General features: G+C 36.2%; 1 protein-coding gene across 1 annotated transcript in view; it reads right to left on the bottom strand.

The window, feature by feature from the left end:
* Positions 1-1,153: 1,153 nt before the first annotated feature.
* Positions 1,154-18,976, bottom strand: part of LOC142341392 (uncharacterized) — a 71,775-nt gene continuing 53,952 nt past the window's right edge. Inside the window, exons 13-14 of the mRNA XM_075392320.1 lie at positions 8,817-9,655; positions 1,154-1,660 (exon numbers count right to left, since the gene is read on the bottom strand). Coding sequence (XP_075248435.1) covers positions 1,228-1,660; positions 8,817-9,655 — 1,272 coding nt within the window. The 3' untranslated portion in view covers positions 1,154-1,227. The remainder of the gene's footprint in view (positions 1,661-8,816; positions 9,656-18,976) is intronic.

The following is an 18,976-nucleotide window of genomic DNA, read 5'->3' as shown; positions in this document are numbered from 1 at the left end:
AAATCATTTAGCATCTCATTGTACAAAAATGTTAGCAAATTTGTTGCGATTAAGTAACCAAAAATGCGCCGCAAAACTCAGCTAAACAAAAATGGTATTCTGGCCACTAACTAAAACCACGAGAAAATTAGTAAAAACTTGAAACTCTAACAAATCAATATTTTATAGAATGTCGAAATGAAAAATTGCTGGTATGAACGAGAGCAAGTAATACGATCGATTTACGCATCAATAGCATGAAATGAAACCTGTTAAAGTCAGACTTAATGCTGCAATCACAAAAAAACAATCAAATTTTCAAAAGATTTGTTGCCCCCTTAATTTAAAAGAACCTGAAAGTGATAAGTTTCAAAAAACTTGAATACAATTAGCAAATATTTTTTTGCTGTAATTGTGAAATTGCTAAAATTTCCTCAAAAGTTTATATGGGTCATCATAGGTTATCCAGCGACGCGACGTTAAGTCTGGAAAATGTTTCATTGGACACTAAATGTAGATAAAACCTGAAAAATAAACTTGAAAACTAAAAATTTCAAAGAGCTTGAACAAATTTGTATAAAGTTGCAAAAGGTAATGATAACCCGATCGCCAAAATCTTTTCTGTGATTTTAAAATTGTTCCATTGACCCTTTTTCACCCTTAGAAATGATATATCAGCCTATAAATGTGAAACCAAGTGAAAAATGACAAAAAAATTAAAAATTAGCGAAAAATGCTTTGACTCTGGTGTTAAAGTTGCCTTAAAAAACAAAAAGAAACCAACTACATTAGAATAAAAAGACATTCAGTTTTGCATTACAGCCATTCAATTCATGACTGAACTTAAAAATAACAAATTTAAAAAAGAACTGACAAAAACAAGCGTCAAGCGTAAATTGCTTGTTTTAGGGCTCAAAAACAGCAAAAACTGACTGCTTAACCTAGAATTTATGGTTTCCAAAAGTTTCAGTACATTAAGCTCCTGAAAAGTTTTTAAAGCCAGATGCTGAGGTCTTCTATTGCAACCTAATGCCGGCCGAGCTTTACCTGTTTATCCCGTTTCAAAAGCTCTAAGTCCTGGAAAAAGGTGTGACAAGATCTTAAAAAAGGTAGATCACCAATACAATCCAAATTCTTTGTATTGTAATAAAGGAGAGCGCCTAAATAACAGCCGTTGAGAGGCTGACGGCGGCTATTAAACAATTCGTTATTATCATTATTATTAACGATCTTTAGTTGAATCTTTAATCATGCCTCGTCCAATTGCAGCTTTTGTTTTTGCTTCTTTGCTTTCTTCTTCTCTTTTCCTGAATTTGCTCCAAATTCATCCATTGTTGACGATATCTCAGCTTCAGTAATACTTCCAACCCGTGTCGCGTTACCTGTATCGCTGCTCATTTTCCGTCGCTCTGTCGTGAACGAAATTGAAGCCCTTTTCTTAATTCGCTCTCTAGTTTCATCCGCTTTTTCGACCAAAGCTTCTAGAATTTTGTCAAAGTTTCTAGAAGTTTCCACGTCGGTTCCAGGACTTTTCAATAAGCTCAGGTTTTTGCTACTACAAGCTGTTTGCGTGTCTGGAGTTGACTGGATAATCGACGGAGTGTTTAGTGACACCTGTGATCCAAATGAGAGATTTCCACACGACGAGTTGAGAAGTGGCGAGCCAAAAGTTGTTGCGTTTCTGAAAAAAGGAATCCTTTTTTCCAAAGAAATTTTTTTGGAAAAAAGGATTAGTTAAGTTGACAAACTGAAAGTTATTGCTTCTCGGGGAAAAGCAATATAATAAGTATTGTGTGACAAATTTTATTTATCTCAGCAACCAAATGAAATTCAGGTCTAGAATGTAAATGAGAAATTACATCAGAGTTTTCACGATTTTTAGAAAGAAAGACCCCAATCATAAAAACATGAACGACCCCAGAACTATTAGTTTTTTTGTGAAGTGAACGTCCTTACCGGTGATGAAATAATAACCATGTCATTTCTGATATAATATATATGGTTGACCAAGTCAGTTTCAGTACGTTTCATTACCAATATAATCGTGTCCGGACAAAACAGTCCCAGACAAAACAGTCCCAGACAAAACAGTCCCAAATTGCAAAATAGTCCCAGACAAAACAGTACCAGACAAAATAGTCCCAAATTATTACAGATTTTGACTCAACGCATTAATTAACGAAAGTTAATCCGACAATTAATCTAAACCGAATCAAATTATCAAAACTAGTTGTTAAACTCAATGACAGGTTTAGTTTTAATTGTGCAGCATATAAAAGAGTGCCTCACGATGTTTGGCGTCATAATTTTGACGCAAATTGTTAATATGGAATTCATTCAGACAAACAAAAAGTCGGAACTGCTCGTCTTTGAAGGCTATGGCTATATTAGGCACCGACAACTTACAAATGGCGCATCTTCTTGGCGCTGTTGTTTTACAAAATGCAATGGCAGAGTCAACATACGCAAAGAACAAATCGAAGTTATCACTGTTCATAGCCATTTACCTGATCCAGCAGATATTGAAAAGATGAAATTCCGCACAGCATTGAAAGACAGAGCAGCAATGGCTGACGAGACTCCCCGACAAACAACTTTTGCCGCCCAAAAAGACATCAACAGAGAAACAGCAGTCAAGATTATATCTTACAACTCAAACCAGAGGGCAGTTAACTGAACGCGCCAACAAAACCGTCCATAAATGAGTGAGCCCTCGTCGCTGAAAGGATTTGAAATTCCCGAGTTATTACAAATGGCACATAGTGGCGAGAAGTTCATGTATTATGATTCAGGGCCCCAAGATGAAAAAGGAATTCTTTTTTTTTGAGACTCTGTCAGCCATTGACTTGCTCGAGCAATCAGATGACTGGTTCTGCGATGGGACATTTTCAACTGCGCCAAACGTCTTCTATCAGGTCAACACAATTCACGCTTCGGTTGACGGCGTGAATTTGCCTCTCGTGTATGCTCTTCTTCCTGATAAAAAAGAAGAGAGCTATCGAAAACTACTCTGTTCCCTTGCTAAAACATCAACAAAACGGGTAACAATCGATTTTGAAATTGCAGTTCGTAATACGTTCCTTCAGTGGAATGAAAACATTCAAATTCAATTTTGTTTCTTTCACCTTGATCAGCACCAACAACTCCGTCGAAGGCTGGAACAGTAATTCTGTAAAATGAGAAATTCAAAGACGAACACAAAAAAACTCAGAAATAATGGTAGCGAAGATAACACCTAGCCAGCAAGTAAAGAGACCAAAGAAAGAAAATTACGCAAAAATTGATGCAAAATTACAGGAAAGTACCAAGAAAGTATTTGTTCAAAAGTACCAGCATCAAAATATGATTGATTTCTTGAGAGGCTGCAGTTATAATATCAAACTCTAACAGTTGTTGCTTTTGTGTTTGTGCTCCTTTATTTTTTGTGATTGAATTCATTCATTTTCTACCAAAATTTTTCAAGTTTAAAAATAACGCTAGAAGCGATCTGATTATTGCAAAATGTCGATAATGAACTAGTTTTTCATTTTCCCTTCTTTCACGACAACCCATGACCGGTTTCTCCGAATTTTAACGCTTTGCCCAGTTTTCCTCCACTTTCCGATCTCATTTACCCTCAATGTTTGATTTTTGCGAAAATATTTTTCCCCACTCGGGCTCGAACCAGCGACCTCCGAATGCTGGCCCAGAGCACTACCTACTGCGCCACGGTGATTTTGATTTTCCGACTTCAAAGCTTTCTTTCAAGATCAAAGCTGCACTTTCTCTTTGATCAGTCTAACGAGCGCTTTGAGCGGGACTGTTCTGTCTGGGACTGTTTTGTCTGTTTTCTTCTTACTATTTTGTCTGGGACTGTTTTGTCAGGGACTATTTCGCAATTTAGGAGTCTTTTGTCTGGGACTGTTTTGTCTGGGACTGTTTTGTTTGTTCACCCAATATAATAAATAAGTATAGATGAAAAGCAACGAAACATAATTTTGTGCTTCTTCTACTACAGGAAAATTTTCACCTGGGTAACAGGGCAAACACATAAAAATCTAATTTTCCACAATTTTTCAGGATAGATAGAAACAATTCTAAATTAAACAGTCAAAGGGCTGTAAGGGTGGCCACCGTGTTGGCCGACAGAGCAGTTAGCCGACAACCAAATAATGAGAAATTTAGCCGATAATTTGAGGAAAATGAGCGATTAAATATATTCTGAAGCTGTGATTACCCAGTTTAAAACACTATTTTGTAAGCGAACAAATATACCGTAGTCTTTTTTATCAATTAGCGAAACGAAGGTCCACCCGTGTTCGCAGCCCTTTGTCCTCCCCCTGTCAGGGGGGGGGGGTGCTGCGGCCACTGAGAGGCTTAGTGGAGCGCCACCAAATATAATGGTCAACCGAACTAATGATTTTTGAACCAATAAGACTTTTTTGACCAATTTCTCATTTTTTCCTTGTCGGCTAAACGCCCTGTCGGCCAATTTTTCTAGCACCGGTTACAAGGAACCGACTGTTGGTAGAGTTGATTACTGAGAACAATTGAAAAAACCTATCAAAATGAAGTACGCTATAGATTTTTGATGTCAACTATTGCTTTCATTGTATACAATGTATCATCAAATCGTTAGACAGGAAAAAAAAGAAAATTGATTATAGGCAGGTCAGTACTACTTCATGTACTCATGACACATACTCTCGTCTTATTTCAGACAGTGTGTCCAACATTTACATACTACTTATTTGGTCGTTTTGTAACAGCAACAGCATGCATAGAGCTTAAGGTGAAAAAAAAACAAAAGAGATGTTTTAAAACCAAGGATTCCAGACCTCAACTGCCATGGAGAAAAATTTGGGGCAGTGGAGATCTGATTGAAAAGACAGAGAAAACAAGTATCTGGGAACCACTATCAGTCAACATCGTGGCTACGATACAGAGGTTGTAATTAATGCTGCTCTTGGAAAATAGCGTCAATGACAAAAAATCTGTAATGAGCGATCAATTCCTCTCATTTGCTTACAAAAAACGTTTTGCGATGAATTGTCAATGACGACTGCAAAGTAAGCCGATAGGCAAGCAAGCCGACAGAAAAGCAAGCCGAAAATTATGTAATAGTTATGTAATCTATCAGAAATAATACATTGTCAGCCGTTACAATCAATACTGCGCTTAGTATTATAGTGCATAAGGTTTTCCAATGCACCAAAGAAACAAAAATGCGTCAATTTTTAGACATCTAGTGGGTACGGGCATCAGCAGACAGCTGTCCATGGCCATGCCTTTCATCCGCTGTGGGATGTAATCCGGAAATCGCGGGCCGGCCGCGACGCGCGCGAAGCCAGGGGCAACTTAAAATACGGCATCCGAAAATTTTTAGGCTTACTTGACTTTAATTTCAAAATTCGGCTTGCTTGCCTATCGGCTTGTTTGACCGCCACCATTGTCAATTGTGACCTACAATTTGGATATCTGCAGTAGTACAAAAATGGTGATTCAAATGATCAAAATTTTTGTGACGGGTGCTATCATAATACGAATAGAATTTTTAGCTAAGCTGAGAAGGCAAACGAGAGTTCTCTGACAACATTTAGCCCAAACGCATAATGATCAAAAGCAAAATACAACATATTGTCAATTTTTTGGTTATGTCTAGCATTATTATTACCTGAATTACCCCCTTTTTTAATTCTCGGCGAGAGAAATCAAAGAAAAAAACAGGATATATGAAGACAGCGTGAAACTAGCGGTTCTCGGAAAAAAACAATATAATGAATATTGTTTGACAAATTTTATTTATCTCAGCAACTAAAAGGAAAGTCAGGTCTAGATTGTAAAATAAAAAATACATCAGAGTTTTCAAGATTCTTAGGAAGAAAAACCCGCATCATAAAATCATGAACTGATCGCACTGATCGCAGAACTATTTTAGTTTTTGTGTGACGTGAAAAGTCTTGCCGGTGATAAAATAATAATCATGGTCATTTCAGGCAGATAGAAACAATTCTACACCAAACAGTCAAAGGTCGACAAGTAAACGACTGTTGTTAGTGTTGATTTGATTACTGAGACACATTCCAAAGTTCACCTCAAAAGGAAGTACGCCATAGATAATTGTTGTCACCAAATGTTTCCATTGTATACATGCATCATCGAAACATTAGATGAGAAAATTTAAAAATTGATTATAAGCAGGTCAGTAACACTTGATATGGGACAAAAATTTTGACCAATGGATAACTGATTAAACAGAAAGCAAAAACAAACATCTGGGAACAATCAAAATTTTTGTGACGGGTGCTATCATAATACGAATAGAATTTTTAGCTAAGCTGAGAAGGCAAACGAGAGTTCTCTGACAACATTTAGCCCAAACGCATAATGATCAAAAGCAAAATTCAACATATTGTCAATTTTTTGGTTATGTCTAGCATTATTATTACCTGAATTACCCCCTTTTTTAATTCTCGGCGAGAGTAATCAAAGAAAAAAACAGGCTATATGAAGACAGCATGAAACTAGCGGTTCTCGGAAAAAAACATTATAATGAGTATTGTTTGACAAATTTTATTTATCTCAGCAACTAAATAGGAAAGTCAGGTCTAGATTGTAAAATAAAAAATACATCAGAGTTTTCAAGATTCTTAGGAAGAAAAACCCGCATCATAAATTCATGAACTGATCGCACTGATCGCAGAACTATTTTAGTTTTTGTGTGACGTGAAAAGTCTTGCCGTTGATAAAATAATAATCATGGTCATTTCAGGCAGATAGAAACAATTCTACACCAAACAGTCAAAGGTCGACAAGTAAACGACTGTTGTTAGTGTTGATTTGATTACTGAGACACATTCCAAAATTCACTTCAAAAGGAAGTACGCCATAGATAATTGTTGTCACCAAATGTTTCCATTGTATACATGCATCATCGAAACATTAGATGAGAAAATTTAAAAATTGATTATAAGCAGGTCAGTAACACTTGATATGGGACAAAAATTTTGACCAATGGATAACTGATTAAACAGAAAGCAAAAAGCAAAAACAAACATCTGGGAACAATCAAAATTGACTGTCGGCACGATGCAGAGGTTGAAAATAAAACTCCTCTTGGAGAATATCGTAATGACATAAAAACTATAATGAGAGAACTTTTCCCTTCATTTAATGTCGAAAAAAAAATTAAAACGTTGGTTGTAATATACAATTTAGATACAGTATTGGAAAAGCAAAGGTGCAAATGATCACTTTTTTGCGGTGTGGTGCTATCGTTATATGAATTGATTTTACAGCAAAATTGAAAAGGCAAATGAGAAAGCTCTGCCGACCTGCAGTCAAACGGAAATTTATCAGAAGCAAGAATCAAGATTTTTTCAATTCTTTGGTTAAGAAGCAAGATTTTGTCCATTCGCCAAGCTAAATTATTGGGTACTTTGTCATGTAACCGTTTCAAAGATCTGAAACTTGGCGCAAAAAATTGATTAAAATGAAATTGATATGTGCGTAGCATGGTTGTGTTTCATTGATCTCCGGTATAGTTTTTGGTCAAAAGGTATAACAGGAAAACAATGGACAAATCTTGCAACTAGTCGAGACCTTTTCAGATCAAATGTACCAAAACAGTGGTTATTGGGTGATTAGAGTTGTTGATATCCTATCAAAAACGGAGTTTTCATTTTCTTCAAAAAAATTGGAAAAGGACCACTACATGACCAATTTTTTGTTAGCGCATGAGATCTCCAAGGAAACTAGCAGACTTTAAGAGACACTAAAATGAGTTAAAAATATATTTTTTTGTTTGAGTGCTCATAAAAATTATGCATTTTTAATACGCATATAACCAAAAAATAGAGACTGCTAAAAACGAATCACTCAGACAGCGTTTCCAAATTTGTCAAATTTTTGTTGCAATCGTAATGTGGTGAAAGATATGCAGTAATATTCATACGTTCTCTCGTATCTTCAACATACATTGTTTTTTTTTATTTTTACCATTTCTCACAAATTTATTATTGTTATAATGTTTTAATACAATATTCTTATAGCTCAGGTAAAAATCCACAAGTAATTTGGAATATCTGGTCATTTACTGGTCATGGCGTGGTGGCCGAGATGTAAGGTGTGTGATTGACACGCCAATGATTGTTAGTTCGATCCTCTGCCTCCGTGAAGCTGTCTGTGTGAAGATGAGCTCTTACTTAACCATAGCTTCAGGTTGGCCACAGCCTGACCACGCAAAAAAAGTGGCCATAGTTACCAAAAAGGAGCATTCATGCTCACTAAATGAACAGTCTGAGATGTGGGGAGTAAACGAAAAGGACATCTGAGAACAGGCTGCTGTTAATGCAGACTCAAAGCCTAATGCTGCTCCGCTGCGATTACGCAGAAACAAATTTATTTATTTATTACTCCAATTTGAATTCCGTTTTAAATCGATTGGTTTCGCTCTTTTTCGTTTTTAGGAGTCAAACCCTGTATGTTTAGTGATTAACTAATCATTTCGATCATTTCCTACTAATTTGATAGGAAAGGATTCAAATGCTGAGTTAATGACTAAACATACAGATTTTGACTCCTAAAAATGAAAAAAGCGAAACCAATCAAGTTAAAACTGAATTCAAAATAGAGAAAATGACCAGATATTTCAAATTACTTGTGAAATTTTTTCCTGGATTATTAGTGTATTCAATTTATTTGTACTTATAATTTATTTGCATAGTTCATGGTTTTATTCGCTTGAAAAGAGGTGTGCCTAACCATTAACAAGGGTTCTAAGACTAAGTTATAAAGGGAATAACTTCCCGGAAGGGGAGATAAACAGTTTTTCACGTTCTGGATCGATCAAAACTTACTTGTAAAGAAGAGCCCATTTGCTTATAGTTTCCCTCTCAGTCTCTTCAATATTCGCAAAGATATTCTCAGCTGTCTGTATTACACCCTGCAGTTCGTCCTTCAGAGCTGCCGGCAGCTGTTCCATAATTTCCTTGTCATTTTCAGCTTGACTTTTTGTAATCAGATCCAAATTGTTCTTCATTTCGTCCAAAACCGATGCCAGAAGATCGTTTTGACCTCTAATGAAATCTTGTTCCGATTTCAGACACTCGAACAATTGATCAGTGAGAAACACACGAAAGTCGCCGCTCAGTATTTTTGACTGTTTTTCGAAATCTTGTTTCAGATCTTGCGCGAACTTTTTCTCAATTTCTCGATTTTTTGACAAAGTTTCTTCTGTGTAATTATTGAAAGCCGCAGATTCCTTTTTAAACCGTTCGTCATTTTTAACTAGCTGTTTTTGAATTTCAGCCGCAAATTTATTCTGTTTTTCAGCTATTTCTTCAAACTTTAAAATCTGATATTGGTTAATTTTGTCTAACCTGTCATTGCTTTTTATTATCAGTTCTTTCAACTTCATGGCATGCTCGTTGTTTTTATTTCGCGCTTCTAAAAGGTCGTTTTTGATTTTTTGGTTTTCGGTTTCGTAATAACTGAATATTTCTTTCTGACCAGATTCGACAACTTTCAGTCGACGCAAAACGTCCTTTTTCGAAACCGTCAAACTGTTTTTCATTTCACTCAAAACTAAGTTCATAGCTCGCAAGTTGCGCTCTTTCGACTTCTGAATTGTTGTTTCCAGATACTCGTTCAACTCTGTGAATTGTTTTGCCTGATTTTCACTCAGGCTGGCCACTTCCTGAAAAATTAAAAAAATGAGTAAATTTAGTTGAAATATGACATTCAACTAGTGCTCTCCAGGTAAAGTGCCAGACGTAAACTAATTCTTCCCTGGATCACCCAACCATATAACTTTCTTCGATTTCATACCTGTTCATGTATAATTTGTATGGTTTCTTAGCAGTCATACAAAGTTATATGATTTCTCGTAAATCATACAAGAATAGTAGAAAAAATTTCAGGTCAAAACTTTCGGAGGAACTTTTTTTTTGAAAATCATACAGTGTCATAGATGACACATGAAACGTCGATTTGTGCCGAAAATTCGCGTAGAATGTAATCCGTGGGCATTTAAAATTGATATATCAGAAATGTATTACAAGTATATTAAAAATGATTTTCAAGTTATTTGCAAAAAAAATTTCAATTTAATGAGCTTTTATAGGTATAAACTGGTTTTTATAGTAAATCAGAATGAAAATCTTTAGTCTTAAAGTCAGACATGCTGTTTGATTTAGCAACCAAATTTTGCATTTCTGCGTTTTTTGTCGATTTTTAAAATGCTGCCGCGCAATCACATAAATTATACCTTATCGATAAAACATGAAAACGTAATTTGAAGGAAAAAAATTTACGATTCTTTGTAATCCTATTAGGATTATATATTATTTCCTGTTAATCATACAATGATCATATAGGATTTCTTTGGTTTCATATTTTGATCATACTAAGAAGTCGAGTATGGACAGTATCAAATCATATATGTTCTTTGAATAAATCAATGGAAAGTCAACAGTGTCACTTGAGAGGTCAATGAAAAGCCGACAAGTAATAGTTGGAAACCATCGATGTCGTCAGTAGTATATAATACCTACGTAAAGAAAGGGGGGGTTATCATTCGACTCTTAACCATAGGATAATAGGTAGTGGCGGTTAAGTGGGAATAGGCTAGGCGGGATAAAATCTTTCCGACTGCTGTTTATTGCCGTTTGGATTGTTCTATTCCGCCGTTCTTGCCAGTTCTTTCTGGTCGTTTGAATTTAACGCTACATGTAAAAAGTAGTCTCATTGCCCTAATAGAGGGGAGGGGCTTATTATGTGATATTTAGACGTGTGATTAAGTGGTTTTGGTCAGTTGTTAGCAAAAATTGATCATTATTGGGAGAATGTGTGCATAGATCAAATGGCAACTATAGCAACGCTTGATTTGAAAAGTATTCACGAAACTTACAAGGAAATCGAAAAAGAATATTCACAATACGGTAAACGATTTTTATACTTTTTAGCCACTTGTTTGCATTTGGATCCGGATCTTGATTTGGATATTGCGTTGAAGTTGCGGCCGTACGGAGGTTTGATTGGTATTGATAATTCTTCGTTAGACAAATATTTCAAAAATTTAAAAATTTCGAGATTACATGCCATACTCCACGACGCTTCCGGTTTTGTTTATGAATATAGTGAAAAGGGTCCAGGCTATTCTTACGTATTACCTTGTTCAGTGACAAATGAGTACCTTGGTCATGTAACTGGAATTGCTTTTTGTTTATACGTAAAATCTTTCAAAAATAGTTTATTCAATTTGCTGGAATGTTGAAATCCGGAGCGGTTGTTCTTGATTTTGAAGGCTTTCGAAGTAAAAAATCTGGATTTATAATAAAGGAACTTGCGGTATCTACCGAAAATTACAACGATATAATTTCGTTTTTACCTCCAAAATTATTTAACATACTTTGTTCGAGTGAGCAAAGATCTTTCCTGTGGGTATCTAAATTCCTTCATGGTCTCTCGTGGGAGACAGGAGAGTACCCTTATCATTATTTGCAACAGATTTTTCAAAGTATAGTTCTTCGATTTCCCTTTTCTGATTTTTACGCAAAAGGATTAGAAAAAACGGAAACTTTACGACAGCTGTTACAGAGGAACGTTATCAACTTGGAAACTTTGTTCTGCCCAAAAATTGAACACTTGAAGTTGTATCGGGAGACACCGGTTTGTAAATTACATGCATTGAGTTGCCCAAAACGACAGAGGACCAAGCATTGTGCCAATAAGAAGGCAAAACTCTTTTACCAGTGGCTGACGAATGAATCGTCGGTTAGAGAAACCAGCTCCGTCTCTACTACAAGTGAATTTGTCTCCAAATTTGACAGTTTACAGTTGCATAACGCCTGAAAATCAGTTAACGGTTACTCTTATCAAGGAAGAAAAAATTGACACAAGAGGCCAAACAGTTTTGAGAAAACATCAGATTGTGTGTGCTGGTGTTGAAATAGAAGCTTTCAAGAAGTATCTTTCTCTACTGGAGTACTTTCAATTGTACCATGTCTTTACAAGAGAAAATGAAAAGGTTGAAACTAACCCCTTTAACTACGCCCAAGCGTGCAGTACCAGTTCTGATGTCTCTGGACGATGAGACTCTTCCCGATGACATCAAGCAGCTGATTAAAGAGAACAATGTAGAGTCAATTGTTTTTAGAGATAAACAAGATTCGATGAATGCAAACTATACAATCACTTACAAACAAGGAGACGAAGACTCTGGATATGTTTCTTATGAATTTTTTATAGTTAAATAATTATGTAAAAATTCCTGGAAAGCAATTCATTTTTTTGAACAATTTTATTTCACAATGAGTCAAACCGAAGATCAATTAGATTCGGGTGGAGGCATAACTGACTTGGTTTTTGACGCCGAGCACCAAGAAAGACAATCTTGGAGGTTTTGCAATTCGAGATTGCCTCGATCAGAGGTTGTATACTTTACACAAATCATTATAATAATTTTTCTTATAACTGTATCTCTCACCAAGTTGGTTTTTTTCAGTCTTGACTGTGAAGAATCCACATTTTGGTTTTCACTTCTTTCTTGTACAGTTGGATACGCTCTTCCAAATCCAAAGTTATGAATAAAGTTATTTCTACCAATGACCGGTTGTTCATGGCTGTTTGCGGGCCGTCTTGCTGCGGAAAAACTGAGCTCATTTTCAAAATGTTATTAGTTGGCACATTTTTCCCAGAGTTTCAAACAATTTATTATTTTTATCAGCATGATCAGCCAAAATTCCAATCGTTAGAGAAGAAACTGAACATACATTTTAAAAAATTCTCCAATTTTGAGCTCGTTTCAGAGTTAGAGAACTGCCTTCTTGTGTTCGATGATTCATGTGAAGAAATTTTTAATGACAAAGAATTTTCCAAATTAGCAACCGCAGGGCGACATAGAAACATCAGTGTAATTTATGTTAAACACAATTTGTTCCAGCAAAGCAGATGGTCCAGAACAATTGATCTAAACACAACACATATCATATTGTTCAAATCACCCCGTGACACACAACAGATTAGTTTTATTGGTCGACAGTTGAATAATGCACAATTTTTAAAAGAAAGCTATGAGCTCGCAACCAAAGAACCGTTTGGTCATTTATTAGTTGATTTGGATCCAAAAACATCAGACGTCTTGCGCTACTGTTCAAATATTGTTCCTCCAGGACCATCAATTTTTTATCTGCCATCAGCTAAAGCCGTTATCACAAATTTGAGCGATGAGAGAGAAGGAAGTTTGTATGCTGGGGCGGCTGCTAGACATATCGGATACAAAACTAAAAGAGAAGATCGAGAGAGCTCCAAATAAATTCATTAAATTCCTTTGCGAATGTTTGCTCAACATTGTCAATGGTAATGTTCCAATAAGAAAAAGTGTTGTAGAAGGTTATGAAAAATCATTCAGAAAACTATTGTCTAGACAAACAAGTTTGAAAGAAAAGAGGCAGATTTTTGCTAGAGAAACAGATTTGGTCAAAATTGTTGGTTTCGCTTGTTATCGATATTTGACAAAATCATAATGCGCACCGAAGAATTCATTTTAATTCCAAAACGAATGTTTGCTTCACATCAACCGGTAAAAAAAGAAGTTTTGGACAATCCCCTTTATAAACAGAAAGCTGCACAGCTGTCTCTTTTACAAAGAAACCAGTCCAACTCAATGGAAAAACCAGAGAAAGCATTTGAACCAGTTGAGACTGCAAACAAACTGATGATTGAAACAGCAGAAGAGGAGAAAACAGAACCCATGAGCGAAGACAGCGAGATTGAACCGGTAGTGAAAAAACAAAGAAAAAGCGACGATTTCACCTCTATAATGATAGAGCTAGAAGTTATGAATAAAAACCAAATCAAAAGATCAAAAATCATACTTGACTTGATTAACCAATCTGAAACAGTCACCATAGAGTCGAACGACGTTCTTCACGTTAATAAAGAAACACTGGGCATCAAAGCTTCAACATTTCTGTACAATCTACAGCAACCAACTAAAAAAATTGACATTGAAAAATACTCAAAAATTTTATTTGCTCTTAATATCTCACCTCATCTTGTTGCAAATACACATGCCAAGCAAATCTTGGAAGCCTCGTCTGAAAGTGAACAAGAATTTTTCCCAAGTAGAGAACAACCCAGTCAACAAGAGTTCTCCTCTACTGGAGAACGACTCAGTGGCTCAAAACCAACCCGAAAAAAATATAAAGAAGAAACGGACCAAACGCCAGACAAAGAAGAGACCAGTCAGAAGATGTGGTCTTTCTTTTCCTGAAGTAAAAAAATTGGATCAGTTGTATTTAAAAGGACCAGCTTCGTATGGAAGCATAAAACGACTACAGACTCAAAGCAAGCTCCCTATAGGCAAAGTCCTGTCCTATTTGGAGACAAAGCCGTCTTTCACAAAGTACCGTTCAATTCGATTAAAATTTCCTAGGCTTAAAGTTTTTGTAAAAGACATTAACGAAATTTGGTCTCTAGATTTGGCACACGTTGATAAATTAGCAAAGTATAACCGCAACATCAAGTATCTCCTAGTAGCGGTTGATTGTTTGTCAAGATATTTACGAGTGGAACCTTTAAAAACAAAGTACGCAACAGAAGCAGCTGAAGCATTCAAAAAGATGATCAAAAACAAACAGCCCGAAAAAGTATGGGTTGACGATGGCACAGAATTTCTGGGAGAATTCAAACAATTGTGCAACAAACGCGGAATTCAGTTATATAGTACTTTCAGTGAAAAAAAGTCAGCTTTTGCAGAGAGGAACATTAGATCTCTCAAAAAGATAATTCATCGGTATCTCGAAGAAAAGTGGACCTATAGCTACATTGACCAATTAGACCAATTTGTGAAAACAATCAATTCAAGAGTCAATCGAGTAACTAAAATTGCTCCCAACAAAGTTACAAAAAAAGATGTGCCACGACTAGTTTCATTGACAGTCCAAACAAGCTCAAATCAGAAGCCCAAGTTTTACATTGGAGACTTTGTGAGAATAGTTAAAAAAGATAAAGCATTCAGGAAAAGTTACAAGCAATCGTTCACAGACGAAGTCTTTGAAATAACGGGAATACCGACATTAAGCCCACCAACATACTCCTTAGTCGACACAGACAAAGAACCAATTCAAGGAAAATTTTATCAACCAGAATTACAACTTGTCAGGCTCCCTCTCGTTGGAAATGTCCAACAACCGGTTTGAAGACGAGTTTACAGTTCACGTTGTTTCATCCGCTTCAATGGAAATATTTGATTCAAACACACTTGCATCATTTCGAAATTTTTTTAATGACAAAATTCAACTTGCAGGTGATTGGAGAGTGGCGTTAAGTGAAATCATATTCCCAACAAAAATAGAAAACATAGTAAACGGAGATCTAATTGTGTACAACTTAAAAGACTATGAAGATTCCCAAAAGATGTCTTCGGGAGCTAATGTTATTTCTAGACCTTATAGTGGACAACAATTTAGTTTTATGCCAGGAACCTTTGATACAGTGGCACAACTTCTTGCTACAATTAAGCGAACAATTGGACTGCCCAATTTTTCTTTCAGAGAGTTGAAGAGCTCTGGAAAATATGAAATTTTATTTGGCAAATATGAGGGAATTACATTTCCCAGCGAGGAAATTCCGAGCATTATTGGATTTAAGGGTATTCCTGACGGTAATGGAATACATATTGGGTACAAAATGATTCCCAATGCGAACAGGTTTATGAAAAGTGATGATACGAAAGCTTAATAAGGGGAGTTCCCAGCTGATCTTTGTGCTGGAAAGCATCTAATTTTCATCTACACTAACATAATTGAATATCAATACGTTGGTGACACTAAGGCTCCTCTTTTGCGAGTCATTGATTCAAAACAACGTCTGAAAAACGGTAGTGTTTGTGAGCTTGAGCCAACTCATCGGATAGTTTTTACAAATTTAGACTATAAGAAGCTCCTAACCAACACAATTCAATCGATTTCAATTGAACTGAGAACGGAAACAGGACAATTAGTTCCCTTTTCGGGAACTGGAAAAGTTATTCTAACACTACAATTCAAAAAATTTTCCTCCTAAAATGGATTCTTATTATGCGAATCAAGCAACGTCTTTGCCTCACTTCTCTGGACATTATCGTCAAAGAGGAAGTGGTTTTGGAGCCCTAGCTGCAGGCATTGGACGTGTTGCGCTGCCTTTAGCACGTCGTTTCATTTTGCCTACAGCGAAGCGTATCGGGAAAGAGCTTTTGAAACAAAGTGTTCCAGAGATTTTGGATGTAGTCGGAAGCAAAAAATCTCCTAAACAGGCGTTTAAAAATACAATCGCAAAAACTGTTAAAAAACAGACTGGGGGATCTCGACGAAATACTTCACCTCGGAGGAAGTCAAGTCGAGTCAAGCCACAGAAAGCGATCAACAAACGCAAAAAAACCATTTCAACGCACAGAGCTCCAAAAAGAAGTCGGTCAGATTTTTTTGCCAGAGTGAACGATGATCGCTAATTTGTTACCATCAGAAGCAACTCACAGTTCTTTGGATTTATTCGAAAAACCTTCTCTTTTAGTAACTTTCGATGGTAGTTTTTGTCAAAAGTTGGGCCCAGTCTACAGTCCAAATGGACCCATGTTAGAATTTGAAGTCGCCGGTGACCGAAATAATTTTATTGACTTACAGAAAATTTTCTTGGAAGTAAAATGTAAAATTGTCCAGTCATCAGAAGCTGATTTGAGATATGACGCAGGAGCAGCAACAGATGTTACGAAGACAGATGCTCCCTATTTTTGCAATAATGTGTTACATTCACTCTTCTCTGACTGTACAGTGTCTGCTAATGGACTAAAAATTTCAAACGCTAACGGAAACTATGCTCATAAAAGTTTTATTGAAACAGAATTTTCACATAACAAAGATGCAAAAAACACCTGGTTGGCATGTCAGGGTTACTCCTACGAAGAAAATCCAGGAGCGCTGTCAACTGCGGAAGTGAACAGAAGGAAAGCCTTAGTGAGGCAATCAGCTGAGTGCACATTCTACGGTAAAGTTGCAGTCGACTTTTTCACCTGTGACAGACTTTTGCTAAGTGGTGTGACACTTCGCATTGCATTTAGACGGTCAATAGATGATTTTGTTATAATGTCTGACGATGCTACCAAGCACTACAAAGTAAAAATTGTCGAAGCTAATTTGTATGTGCGCAAGATGACATTGAACGATGATGTTGTATCGGCTATTGAAAAAACTTTATTAACAAGTCCAGCTTCGTATCCTTACCTGGAGACTCTAACAAAAACGTTTCTGGCGTCAACGGGTCTCCACAGTTGGAAACAAGAAGATATTTTTGCCAGAGAACCGATTCGTAGACTAGCAATTTGTCTGAACACTAACGAAGCGTTTCTTGGTAACAACAGACAAAATCCATTTAATTTCCGCAAATTCAACCTTGAGCAGATTTATATTTATCGAAACGGTTTACCTGTGGCAGACAGTCCGATATCAACAAGTGATGACAAACGTCTTTACTTTAACACAATATCCGATTTAGCTTACATCGACAATGGTCATGGAATAAGTTTGACAGATTACCCAAATCATTTCATAATGGTTTTTGATTTGACCAGCACCCAACAAGCATCCCACGATTTTATTCATCCTGAGCTTACAAATTCGTCAATTTCTATTGAGTTGAAATTTTCTGCGGCCTTACCGAACAATATAGAAATATTCATTATTGGCGAAAAAGCTAGCACAATATTTGTTGATAGTGCAAGAAGAGTATCAAAGAATCACATTCTGACAAATTAATAATGGATGAAGATGATATTAATGGTTTAATCCAAGGTTGCAAAACTCTTAAATATAAATTCCATGGTGTGTTTGCGGCCAACAACTTTCCGGAAAAAATGAACAGAAACAGCTTCCTTATTGTTAATGCAGCAACTGCTGAAAATATTGGCAGCCACTGGTTACTATTATGCAGAAAAAACAATCAACTTTTGTTTGCCGATCCCCTTGGTCAGCCCATTTCATCGTACAAACACCTATATCAAAGAATCGTTTCCGTTGGCAGCAATCACAACATCTATCAACTCTTGGAGAATCAACCAATTCAAAGAGCAAACTCTAAACTTTGTGGACTTTTTTGTATTTATATTGCTCATTTTGTTTTCAATGCTCAAAAACTTGTAAATATTAGCGATAATGAATTGATTCGTTTCGCTTTTCATATGATGTTCTAACCTTACTAACTTGAGAAATTTATTTTTTTTCAAAACTTAACTTTTTCTTCATACACAAAGCGAACACTCAATAAATCAGAATCAATATTCAATTTTCCATATCCACTCATAAAAATATCCATAGTTTGACAAAAAGCGCCAGAATGAGGACCATACAAAATTGTTTCAACTCTTCGTAAAGTTTCACTATTAACAAAATCAGTTTGAACTTGTTTCGATGGAGGCCGGGCATTGTAGATAGTTTTTTGAGCAACTACTGGCATCTTGGCACTCGGTTTGAGATTGACATTTGTTTGTTTTGCAGAGCTGCTTTTCGATAAATTGTTGTGGTTAGCAAAAGCTGGCAGTCGTTTGCGCACTGACTGTGAATCGGTTTTTTCTCCCGAACCGTTGAATTCGATTGCCAATTTGAGTTTTGTAAAAACGTCTCCATTAGTCTCCAAGTTTGGTGCAGTCCAAAACAAGAATTTGAAAGCTGTATAAACACAAGGCACAGGAAAGCTCTGATATCGTTTCACTGTTTCGTTTTCAAAAGTAGTTGTATCAATCAGAACGTGATAATGACTGTTTACTAAATTGCAAAATTCGGAATCAAAATGTGAACACACTGCATAAAAATTTCCAATAGAAAAGCTGGGTTTTTCTTCAAGAATGAGAAATTTGAACTGTTTCTGAAATTGTTTAAAGTAATTTAGAGAACGCTCAAACATCGCCTCAACCATCGTTGTTGGCAACTTCTTTTTGAATTTTTGGTTTCCTCGCTAGTGGAGGTTTTGTTGTTGACAGCTGGTC

Source organism: Convolutriloba macropyga, chromosome 6 (assembly GCF_964194025.1).
Source record: "Convolutriloba macropyga chromosome 6, txConMacr16.3, whole genome shotgun sequence".
NCBI classification, from domain to species: domain Eukaryota; kingdom Metazoa; phylum Xenacoelomorpha; order Acoela; family Convolutidae; genus Convolutriloba; species Convolutriloba macropyga.
This window is presented reverse-complemented; position numbering and strand designations above follow the sequence as displayed.